Below are 12,468 nucleotides of genomic sequence, written 5' to 3' on the forward strand. Positions count from 1 at the left end.
TCCCCATCAGTCATTGATGGAGAGCATTCCTCCAGCAGGACGGGAGCGTGGGGAGGACCGGAGAGAGTAATGCCACCTCCATGCAGAAATGATTTAAAAGCTTTAAATAAATGTTACACGTAACATACACAACTTCTTGTCTATCATAAAAAGTAATGGACAAGGAAAGATCAATTGCCAGCGCTATAAATCAGATTCTACGTTAGGCTCATGCTATCCCTGCCGACCTTGGCTCTCGTAAGGCTTTACATCATTGCAGCTCTGATGGATGATGCACGTTTGCAAATCAATCGCTCCGTCAGATCTAACCCATCTCTGAAGCTGCCACGGGTGTCTCTGACGCGCTCGCACCAGAGCTTCGTCTCCCCCTCGCTCCAGCCTGTTCTGGGTCTGGGTCTTTTCATTCTGCGTCCCCGCGTCGTCGGTGGCAGCGCGGGCTGGGCGGCGTGGTACCCAGCGACCTGGGCTGCAGCGTGCGGTGGTGTCCACCTCTCCTTTCGGAACAGTGTTAACTTTCTTCTTCTGGTCCCATTTGTACGCTCCAGGCCAACGTCCGTTCCTCTATAGCCCACCTGTAGTAACAAGAAGTTATTCAAGGTTCTAGCTTAAATCCTGTGTGGTTTAGATCACGTTTGTTCTGGGGGCGATGCTCTTTCCTGGACGAGCGTGTCTCGTGTTACAGCCAGAGGTGCACGTCTGCACAGTAGCTTCTCCGTGCCAAGTGACAGAAGCTCTTCAGTCCCTGACAGCGAAGAGCGGGAGATAATATTCAGGGATGGGAAGATGTAGTTATTTATTACCACTCCGATCCTTTTTATAACTTGGATATTTTATAATGGGTTCTTAAATTCATAGTAGGAAGTTACTTGATCCTCAAAGCTGAAGAAAAGCCTTGATACATCTTTGCTTAATTAGAAGCAAAATTCTTTTATAGCTGGTCTTGGGTTTGTGCCACATAGGTTCTTAGCAGAGGATTATTGCAAACCAATACAAACATAGAAGCCTGTCTCCTGTAAGAGTGTATCTATACAACACCGTAATCTGTTGGTACTCAGTGTTTTTCTCCATGGCCCAGGTCACCGGAGAATAAACTGTAGTGCAAAATGCAGTGATCATTATCCCAGCCACGTTGAATGTGCACCTGGGGCTCATCTGACCAACACAGGACCTCGGTTGCTGCAAGACAGCGAGTCATGAGTGAAGGCAACTCAAAGCTTTTACTTTTCTCTGGCCAGAGGAAGCCCAGAATAAACAGCAAAGCTTTCTGAGGCAGGTCTAAGTAGAGCTTAGGGATTAACTGTAAAGTCCCTTGTCCTGTGAAGCGCGTCCTTTAGTATTGGCAACGCAAGCTAATGGTCTCCATGCTTTTTCCCCTGCTTTGACTTTCTTGTTCTTTTCTGTTAGCTGTTTCTCCCAACTGCTCAGGGCATGTGGTAGACCGATACCAAAGCTAAATCTCTTATCTCGCGCAGAGAGGACTTCAGCTAGGTTTCTGTTTTACAGGCATGACTGCCTTAGCGTAGCTGTCTGGTTTAGCAGTTAACTGCGACTTTCCTATTCCGCTTGAAGTGTTTTGCACTTCAACTGACGTCTCATAAAGACAGATCGTTTCGTTAGGGACTAGCTTGTCCAACCCAATTTCGAAGCTTCTGTTCTGGGGGAAGTTGGTAATCTAATACTATTTTTTTGCCAAAAAAGAGACTTCCCTGAAGCAGGGAGGAAATGGCTACTGAGGGCCAAAGCAGGCCAGTAACCTTTAGCAAAGACAAAATATGGTTCTTTGCAACCTGTGCTGTCATTATAGAAGTGAGAAAAAAACCTACTGGGAGCTATATATTGCTCTCAAGAGGAAGCACAGAGCCCAGGTGGACTTTGAGCTGTGGGGATCCAGCTCAGGGTACCAGGATGAAGCTCTGCTGAGTCACAGGAGTTTTTTTCAGAAGTCACTTGAGCAGACCCTAGTGAGAGATGTGGGTTTCAGGATATCCAGGATAATATATTGAAAATATTGGGAGCCTGGGAGCTTCCTACCAGTCCTTCTTGGTGAGAAAAAACACTGGAGCCGGGGAGTTTTAAGGTAGGAAACTTGATGGAAACTTGCCAACTAAGTTATGCCCAGGATTAAGAAGATGAGCTTAAGCGATTTGTTTATTTTTATCTGGCTACATATGCTTCCTGAGTACAGCCTTCATTCTGGCACCAGTGGCAGTTAGCAGTACTGTTGTGTGCACGGGTAATTTAGGGCTTTACCTAGCTCAGAAACAAATTGGAAACATAGGTATTTTCCAACATAATCTTTAAAAACTGGAGTTTTGCGTCTCCAGACCCCTTTGAGCTTTCCGCCTCAGGCTTGCCACCGAGCAGTAGAATTAGATATAGCTGCAGTTTCAGGATCTGATTTGCGAAAGTTGCAATCTGTGCGAGATGTAGTTCTAGCAGAATAGAGGGGCAGGTAGCCAGAGGATATCCTGTGTGTGGATTGAGAACCACCTCCCCTGCTGGTAAAATTCATAGTCATGCCTTGGGAGCAGTGCTGCCGTTTCCTAGCCTCACGTCATCATTCTCTGGCTGTACCTAGTTTCTTGTGTAGATGAGCATTTTTGATCCTGTTCCTATTCAGGCATCATCCTAAATCCAAAACACAGCACTGTACCAGCTACTAGGAAGGAAATTAACTCTATCCCTGCCGAAACCAGGACAGGCACTCACCCTTTAAATATGGCAGTTAGGTATTTCGTGCTTATTTCTCCTACTTTGAGCTGCACTATCTTCATAAAAGCTCTGCTATTACTGCACCACCTTCTGAATGGGATACGTTACTATCTCCTTGCTCGGCACTATTTTTTTGTAAACGGTTTGAGAATAAATGCACGTGAGTGCTCATTGACTGAAGGCAGTGAATATCTAACCTAGACTTCCTTTTCCAGGTATTACCCATGCCTCCTGCCGGTTGTTTCAGAGCCCTGTGAGAACGCTGTGCTACACAGGTACCCTCTGTGCTTGTCAGCCAGCCTGTGCAGTATCCTGGAAGTCTTAGATTTAGTTCCTTTGTAGTCTCCTTGTCTTGTGTCAGAGGACAGGTAATCGCTGCAGGCTCCTGGTTAGCAATCCCTGTAAGATGCGAGTTCTGAGAAGTCCTCACCCGCTGCTAATACCCGCTCTGCATGTAGTCTAGAAAACAGCCGGAGGCTTAGGTATTTCCCTCTTCTCCCAATGTGACATTTCTCTCAAATGTGTGGGTTGCTCTTGCTTTCTTGAGATGTGACTTCATCCCTCGCATCTGGCTGTGATAACTTCTCAGAGGAACAAGCTGCTATTGTCTAACTTTTGTGTATTCAGAGTTGTGGAACTGGGATGGTCTGATGGAGGCAGTGTAACTGCTTTGGATCTGGACTAGTTGATAAAATGTTTTCTTGGTTCAGCCGAAGTGAACTGGGGAGCCCTGTAAGGCAATAGGAAGTAGTTTCTTGGATGCAGGAACCGACCCGAATGGAGCTGTGACGGCATGAGTATTGAAACCGCTAAGTGCTTTGGAACCTGGTATCTCCTTTGCTCCGGTTCTTTTGGCAAATAACATATGAAGGAATTAATCTAAGCAGTAATACAGGCAGAGGTAAGTTTGTGATGACAGCAGACCTCATCTTTCCTGAGTGACAAATGTAGTCCAGGAGTTTTCTTTAAATTAAGGAAAAGGTTCTTGTTCACAGTGAACAGGTAAGGGTTCTTTATTTTTTCCATGCATTGAGTTGGAAGGTATCAGAGACCACAAGACATTCAGGGTAGCAAATTGAAATGCAGCTGCTGCTGGAGCGAGGATCTGGAAATCAGCCAGCGTATGTCATTCTACTGCAAAACAGGGAGGTCTTACATTTCATCAGTTATGAAAGTGTTTGCTAGTATTGAGTGAAAACTTGCCCATCTTGTATTTTCAGCAAGTTCGTTTCATGATCTCTGCCTGAGTAGTGCTACATTTCAGTTGCAGAGTATGGCAGAGTGGCTTGGGGCATTCAGAATGTAAGCTACTAGTGAAGTGAATATTAAATACACATCTTGGGCAGATCTTCCATCTGTTTTATAGTCTTCTGAAAAATCTATATGGTCTATATGACAAAGGGCATGGTTTATCTAAGAAGTAGGAAGGTCAGAGCTGATCCTGCCAGGTAGGGTGAAATGAGCAGCCTCTTTTAGGGGGACAGATTTCTTTACGATAAGCACAGATTTCTTTACTAGAGACTGGACGCTCATATGTCTCTCTTTCTCTTCTAGGTTTAACTGGAGTGAGCTGATCCCTCTGCGGTTATGGGGTAGGACCCTAGGCTTGCAGACAGAAAACTCACAGTTCCTCCTGGAAGGCATGCCTTTCCGCATATTTGGAGGTTCAATGCACTATTTCCGAGTCCCCAGGGAATACTGGGAAGACCGCATGCTTAAGATGAAAGCATGTGGCTTAAACACCCTCACGACGTAAGTGTCCTCACTCCCTAGGCTCTGTCACATGTACCTTGCAGCATCTCCCCTCTTCCATAGTCGTTGGTGGGACTTTGTAATTAATTCCAGTGGGCCATAACAATGTATTCCTGTACTTGTTATTACGAGAAAAGACACAGAAAAGAGTAGTGGGGACTCAGGTTTTCTTTAACCATCACACACTGCAGTATCCTCAAATACCGACAGGAACAGTTGTCTATCAGACATACTGGGAAAGTGCCTTCTTAGCGCTGACCCGATGAGGAAGGGTCAGGCTCTGAAAAGGCTGTTCAGCACGGCTGTGATTTAGAAATTGCTGTGGTTTGGAGAATGAAAGATACACTTAGAGAGAGACCACATTTGATGATCTTGAGAAACTCAGATATTGCAGAGTACAGGAAAAGAGTGCAACAAAGTAAGGGCTTGTCAGAAAAGTGAAAGAAAGGCACAAATAACATGTAAATGGACACTTGTAATGTGTACATGTAGTAATCTCTGGATCTGTTACTGACTAACAAAGGGAGAGCATAGGTTTTTTCTGTGCTTCACAAATGCAGTGCCCTTCTCAGCCCTTCACCTCCACTGCCCTAACTCTGCGTTTCAGGTACGTGCCGTGGAACCTTCATGAACAAGAAAGAGGGAAGTTTGACTTCAGTCAAAATCTGGATCTAGAGTATGTGGTACAGACAACTCTATTATTAAATACTCCTGTTCTGAGGGGAGGGTGTGCGTGTTGGTTCTGGATGAAGATGTCATTTCCAGCTTCTGAAGCAAAGCCTGTTCCTTGATCAGGCAATGGAGACTCTCATTTCTTCCCCTGCTTTCTGGAGTGCTGGGAACTTACAGGTTTAGTACCAATCCAGTGTAGTTGCTTCATCAAGCAATTATCTTCTGGTTCTGGTACCTAAATTTCATGGTGATTGGTGTATTAGGAGTGCGTGGAGTAGGGATTCTGCAGTCAGACAATAATTACGCTGTCTGGATCTCTAGGGCCTTCCTTTCACTGGCAGCTAAAAATGGACTGTGGGTGATTCTGCGTCCTGGACCTTATATCTGCTCTGAATGGGACCTTGGTGGTCTGCCCAGGTAAGTATGTAAATAGTTCGGTTGAGGCAAGCGTTTGGGACTGTGGAGAAAAAACCCAAAACCTCTGATCATACAGTCAAGCCTCCTTCAAAGATTTAGAATGGCTGGCTGTTAGATGGGATTATTTATTTCCTGTGTCCCCAAAGCAGGTGAACACCCATTATGTTACTGAGGTCTCCTAAGCAGTACAGATAGTAAGCCTGGAACCAGAATCTTTTTTGAGCAGTTAGTCTTTAAAATAGTAATTGTGTTATGGCATAATGGTTACAGCAAGAAAACAGAATTGGGGAAGCCCATCTCCTACTGCTGTTGCAACTTGACTGTGTGTATAGTATGAATAGTAGTATTTGCAGCTTGATGTAAGAATTTGCTTCATCTCAGGTCCGTTTTAAAAGTCCTACTAGAACATATGTACTATATGGCTGGCAGTAATAAAGACCCGTAACTTTTCCAACCTCCTACTGCATTTTCTCCTAAAGCACACAGCTTGTTGGTAAGAGGCTTTGAGAGCCGAGTTGAATACGTCAGCATTGAGACTTGCCTGGTTACTAGATCCCAGTGGAACCCGTGCCAGGTTACATACTGCTTGTTCTCCTTACCTTCACAGAGCATAAACCTCTATGGAGACACTTGACAAAATTTGGGGATTATTTCTTTTAATCTTTTCATTTTTCAGAATGCCCTGCCTTTGGCATCAGAGAGTTCAGGTGCAGAACTGCGAAGGTGTGTCAGGGACTTACTCACGAGAGCATGGCTACTTGTGAGCAGGGGCAGTAGCTAGTTCTACATTAGATTATGAGAAATGCATATATTGTCAGTTGTTGCCACATCACCCATGTGGTTTTTTATCAGACAGATAAAAGATTCTGATAAAGAGCAACAGTACTATTCTCATTTTACAGATAAAGGCGCGATGATTTTGTAAACCCACCGAGCTGCATGTAGCATACAGGAGTTGAGTCTTTCAGACCTCTGGAAGCACTATTAGTTAATGCCTCCTTTTGCAGAGACAAGGAACGCGCAAGCTTACTCTGCTTAAATTGTTATAGCAGTACATTGTTCTGCTCTTAAACAAATTGCCCGTTTCTGTGTTAACCTCAAACCAGCGAACTAAGTCTTGTAAATTAGCAGTAGAAACCGTGGGAACAATTACCGGAAGCTTTGTTTTGAGCGATGATTGGGGGTTTTATGAGGGAGCACTTGGTTGTAGAGTGCCCTTGGGGGTGCAGGGAATTCCAGAGTAACCTTTAGAGTGGTAAGTTTAGCCCTCGAAATCTTATTGGGAAAGTTAAAATGAGCATGGGCCCAAAATACAGAACAAAAAGAAGGGGAACTGCTTGGCAATTGCAGTCTGGACTAATTTAAAAGTATGAGTGGTAGATAGCCTCATATGGTGTCATTCACTGACTCACGATGTTGACCGTACCTGCACTGCAGGCTTAGCCAAGTGACACAGAAAGATCAATGATTCCTGCCCAAATGTGACTTGATGTCAGTGGGTGGTGTTACCTCTGGCAGCCTTGACTGGACAGGAGACTAATAGATTCTGTTTGCTGCTTTTCTCATAGCTGGCTACTGCAAGACCCAGAGATGCAATTGAGGACAACGTACAAGGGCTTCACAGAAGCTGTGGATGCCTATTTTGATCATCTAATGCCTATTGTAGTCCCTCTTCAGGCAAGTACAATCCATTACCCTCCCCATCCACAAGTGGGGACTGTCTGCACAGATGAGTGTGAGCTTTGTGTAATGGCAGCAGGTTGAAGCAATAACAAATCTACCAGCTTCGCTTTAGGAACCAGTATGAACTGTAGTTGTCAGTGGCAGCTCTCCAGACCTAGTCGTTTGGTTATGCATAGACGTTGGGAGGACGAGAGGGTGGAGCTGAGTCCGTCTGAGACTTGTGCACCTTTCCTGCAAGCCAGTGCCACTGTGATTTCGGTCCCTCTGATTAGAAATCATGGTGAACAATTTCTCCCTTTTGTTTCCAACAGTACAAGAAAGGAGGCCCCATCATTGCAGTGCAAGTGGAGAATGAATATGGTTCCTACGCCAAAGACCCAAACTACATGACCTACATTAAAATGGTAATGTTGGCACATTTACTTGTTTCTGTGGTGAATCTCTCTCATAAACCACCTTCCTTATAGTATTTTCTTTCTTCTGAGTAACTTTTGAGCATGGCTTCAGAAACCCTTGAAAGCATCAGTGCATAATCCAGCTGCATTTCCCTTGATATTTCTTCCTGGAGTGGAAGAGATGGCATATGATCCTGTCAGTACTGATAAGCCTGTGCATCTTATTAGTATGTCTTCCAGAGAAGAGGGTGGTAGGAAAATGGGGGAGTATCTGTAATACATAGCTGGCCTTGAAGAAGCTGTCTCTTGCTGGTCCTGTTTTGCTTCTCTTAGACAACATTAGAGAAAGGTTTCTCTTTGTCTCTGTTGACTTTCCTGGGAGGAGGGTTTATGTGAACAAGCCACCAGCACGCTCCTAAACTTGGGTAATCTGGAGCTCACCATCAGGCAGGTTAATTTGCCTAATGCCTCCCTTACCCTTGTCAAACAGAGACTAGACTGTGCCCTGGCTCCTGCCTCTGAGCTGAATGATAAAGAGTTGGCCAGTGCCCAAGGAGGCCAGGTTATCCTGGTGGATCTAACACGAGTCTGACCTGTTCATTTGCCCCTAGTACAATTGCAAGGCAGACAGTTAACAAGATCTGCAGGTTCTTACAAGGTCTTACAAGGTTCGCTGTTTAATTTCTTCTCACTGAATGCTTAAAAGTGTTGCTGCACGTGAAAGAGGTTACCCATCCTGTGGTGTGTATGTGCTATAAATTGTATGTTCCCTGCTCTTCTGCTACAGCATTATCACATCTTTCTGAAACCCTTTGGGTACCCCAGCTTTGCCCTGAGCACGCTGAGGTTAGCTCTGGCTCAGGTTGTCCTATTGCTCAAGGGATACAGAGGCTCTTCAACCAAATAAATCATGTGGCAGGAGTCCTAATCTGCTTAGAGTGGTGCCTGCTCCTGCGCTAACTCCATCTCGTGGAGTGATTTAACATTGCTTAGAAGGTTAAATATGAAGTGTACATACAAACAAGTTAAAGAGTTAATTGCCAATCTGAACTGATAATGTCCAAATTGTCTGTTACTTCTACATAGTTTCCTCCCTATGTGCCAACAGTGGCAAGCATATAAGCAAACAGCTTTCAGAGCCCTAAACAAATGGGGCATAGAGACTCTGTTGTGTTGGAACAGCATGCAGATTTGGTGCTTGCTTTTCCATATCTCAGTGATGAAAGAGCTTGTGATGTTTCACAGACTTGTCAGAACAGGTAATGTTTACTTGCCAGGCCTGTGGGTGTGTTTTTGCAGTGCTGTTTCGTCATATTCTGGTATTGTGTGCAACTTAAATCTGAGGAAGTATATTATAGTGGTTAAAGATGAAAATGTAGGAAAGCAAGATTTGCAGGCCTTCTGTTTTGGTTGGAGTGGGATCTAATGTGAGGTGGAGCTCCTACTCTTTGTTCTGGTTTGGGCCTTGAGCTTTGAATGTGGCAAGCTGATTAATTCACATCTGCATCTAGCATATATGACAATGTTGCAATCTTCCTGGAATTAATATACCCATTAAAAAACCCCCACAACTCACACAAAACCTGAAATCCCTGTCCTTATCTCACTCTTTTGGGTGCAGTGCCTTTGCCTTCTAAAACGTCTAGGCCATGAAAGGGTGTATTGACACCTCCCTCCCCACACGGTACATGAGCTGGGATTAGCTGAGCACACACCTGTGTCTGCCTCAGACGTTGTTTCTATTCCTGGTTTCTCTGCTGCACCCTGAAGTCCTGTAATGCATTTCAATGTGTGGCAGCTCTCTGCCGTTTCTCCATTTTGCACTCATATTCAAAAGGAGGGGAAGAAACTTAGTATTAATGCAGTGCTCAAAGAACTATCTTAATAAAATCTGTTAGAAATTCCGGTTCCCTCAGTAGCTGAATTTTGTCAGACACCAGCATCTGTTCAGGTATCCATTTAGTGATGATAGGTTGATAAACTAACCAGGTTGTCTTAACTCTGAATTGGGTTTGTCTTTAAACTCTGTGTTGTAATGCTTCTCTAATGTAGACTGTGTGCAATGCTCAAGCCTACTGTGTGCACAGGCTGTGTAGGCATGTGCAATATGCAAAGGTTTCTTTAAACACACAGCAGACATTAACTGGTTGGTGCACATGACATGGGTAACTCCTGTGAGAGCTGATATGTCTTTATCACCATTTTACAGTTAGTAATTTAGAATTAAGAGACTGAAGGCTTGTTTCCAAAGCTCCTTGAAGCTGAAGGAGTGACTTCCAATGCATGTACAGTGAAAAGAGGGGTTAATTTGCAACTAGGATTTCCTAACCTCTCCTTCAAGCATCAGCCACTGTTCTGTAAAGAACATCTGTAAGAGAAAAATCCTAATGGGACGAACCTTCTGTGTGCATATGCCTTTTAAAAACCTTAGAGTGCTATTTCATACGGTGCTGTGATATTGAAGAACCAGTAAATTCATTCAGACTTGACTATTCAAGAACATAGGTACCTGAGCTGTCTTGTGATGGCATTCACTGGCAAACCAGCTATTTTCTCCTTTCAGATTCCATTGTTAGTCAGGAAGGGTGAGCTGCTTTTCTTTTTCTTCTTCCACCTGAAGCCCTCTTTTGATGGAAAGCAGTGAAGCTATTTATTAAACTGATCTCAGAAGAAGAAGATAAAATCCTGAAGTTTGATGCATCAGTGAGAAACCGATCCAGCTTTCTAAAACAAAATAAGATTTTTCAGTTGTCTTTAAGCCAGAAAAAGTAGACAGGGAAGCTTCAGGAGGAATGGGAGATATCACAGGAATAATATTTCTTACCAAGCCATTACCAGTTTCAAGCTATCCCAAGAGAAGGTGATAATGTACTTTAATGCTTTAATATCCTGACAAATACTAAACTCAGGCTGTTAACACAATGGCTTTTCCTCTTTCTAATTTAGGCCCTGTTAAACAGAGGGATTGTGGAATTGTTAATGACCTCAGACAACAAGAACGGGCTGTCATTTGGCTTAGTGGAAGGAGGTATGTGCTTGTAGGAGAGTAAGGTAAGACTGTGTTCTTTGTTTGGGGCAGCTGATGGAACGTAGCCTTTGAATGAGAGCAGTAGGCTTCATTCGCTAAGCTGCACCCATTAACCGTATTCTGTTCGTGGTAGGAGCTTCAGCCACAGAGGAGGGACCCCCTTAGCTGGGTGGTATACACACAGAACAAACCCAGACCCTTCCCAGAAAGGTTTAGAGTGGTTTTTTCCAGCGTAAGGTGTAACACAGTGATAGCAGGATGGCTCCATGGGGAGGCAGCCTCTCTGCTTTCAAGGACATTAAGCCTGTGCAGACTAAATACCTTGCTGCCTTCTGTCTAGTATTGGGCATCTGTACTTCCCAATGAGGTTAGTCAAGAGATGGCAGCACCTAGCATTTCTTGATGTTGTTTCCACCACATTACAAGATTGAAAATACTACTTCTTATTGCTTCATTTGAATATGTATTAAGCAAGTACCTCAGGAATTACTAATAGTAATAACGTATTCTTAAGATACCTGCTTTGCAATTAAAAAGAGAAGAAGAAAGTCCCTCAAAACCTAGCTTCTGAAATCTAACATTCTGTAAGTTTAGCAGTAGTTTCCGGGGCAGCCCTGTCTTCTCAGTGAGCTTGCTCTGGGGTGTGCAGCCTTTTGTAGGTAGGTAAAGGAGGGTATCATCAGATGTGTATAATGCAAAAGGATGTCCATTTTCCCTTTCCCTTTTAAAAAGTGTAATTCTATTAAGTGTTTAAAAATGCTGCTTAGCACCCCTCCTGCTTTTCAATGTGAAGAAATGGAGGTACAGCTGTTTGAGTTTCCCTGTGCCCTAAATCTGACTGTTTGGGGCATAGTGCGATACTGATTTTCAGATTTCGAGATCCAGTTCAGCTGAGATTGGCCTGTGATCTCTCCTGTGTTTCTGCCAGTTGCCTGCCTGAGTAGTAATTGCTTCCCTGAATGAAGTGTTTGCAGGGTGCAGTCTTTGACTGCTCCTGTCGTAAATACTGCTAATTTTCTAATCTCAGGCATGCAGATGATTAAAAGAAAAGACTTTTCCCTCCTTTTTTTCCTCCTCTTATTTTTATTCCAAAGTATGAGAGAGACAAATTCAATAACTCTGAAGTCCATGGGCCTTCACCAGAGCGGTGGTCTTCTCAGTTGTATTTTTTTGGTGTGCAGCACTTTCCAGCCTTGACCACATAGAGTCACTCTCTCCCTGCCAGCAAGATGACATGCAGAAAGGCTGGTGTGGAAATCCCTGTCTAGCCCTCACCATCTTCTGTGGGAATGTTTACTGCCTCAGAGCTCGTTCTTGTTTGGAGTTGTCTTTTCCAACATGTTGCATGCTGAGACCTCTTTGATACCAGTTTGCCTCTTAGATGCCATAACAATCTGCTCGTTAGAGTCAACATGTCAAGTAATCAGATGCGTGGAATAACTAGGGCTCAAAGTGGCATAACAGCAAGGTGGTTATGAAAGCGCTAAAGGAGAGAGAACAAAATCCACTGTAGAAATGCGTTAAGAAAATAGAAGACTCCAGTATGGAGTCGAAAACTAATGCAGTGATTCTGTGATTTTGTTTGTTCTGTTCATCAGTGGTGTACTGATTTCTTTCCAAGAAGCATTTGTAGGTTCCTGTTAATGCCAGGAGTAGTCAGTCTGGTGCTCTGCAGAGAAAACTGTCTGTTGTAGAAGGACCTGAGACTACAGCACTGTAGCCCTTGTTCAGTGGTTGCAGCACATTTTCAGGGGATGAGGAGGAAAGCTTTTGTTGTCGTGGGTCCCCTTCGTGCTCATAGGTAGAGTG

The 12,468-nt window shown here is 44.0% G+C and overlaps 1 protein-coding gene across 1 annotated transcript in view; it reads left to right on the forward strand.

The window, feature by feature from the left end:
• Positions 1-210: 210 nt before the first annotated feature.
• The window catches only part of GLB1L2 (galactosidase, beta 1-like 2), a 25,917-nt gene continuing 13,659 nt past the window's right edge, over positions 211-12,468 (forward strand). The window contains exons 1-8 of the mRNA XM_009333430.1: positions 211-449; positions 2,928-2,987; positions 4,267-4,464; positions 5,072-5,140; positions 5,458-5,553; positions 7,122-7,230; positions 7,548-7,640; positions 10,578-10,659. Of these exons, the coding sequence (XP_009331705.1) occupies positions 211-449; positions 2,928-2,987; positions 4,267-4,464; positions 5,072-5,140; positions 5,458-5,553; positions 7,122-7,230; positions 7,548-7,640; positions 10,578-10,659 (946 nt within the window). The remainder of the gene's footprint in view (positions 450-2,927; positions 2,988-4,266; positions 4,465-5,071; positions 5,141-5,457; positions 5,554-7,121; positions 7,231-7,547; positions 7,641-10,577; positions 10,660-12,468) is intronic.

The sequence above is a fragment of the Pygoscelis adeliae genome, unplaced genomic scaffold (genome assembly GCF_000699105.1).
Source record: "Pygoscelis adeliae isolate BGI_AS28 unplaced genomic scaffold, ASM69910v1 Scaffold151, whole genome shotgun sequence".
NCBI lineage: Eukaryota > Metazoa > Chordata > Aves > Sphenisciformes > Spheniscidae > Pygoscelis > Pygoscelis adeliae.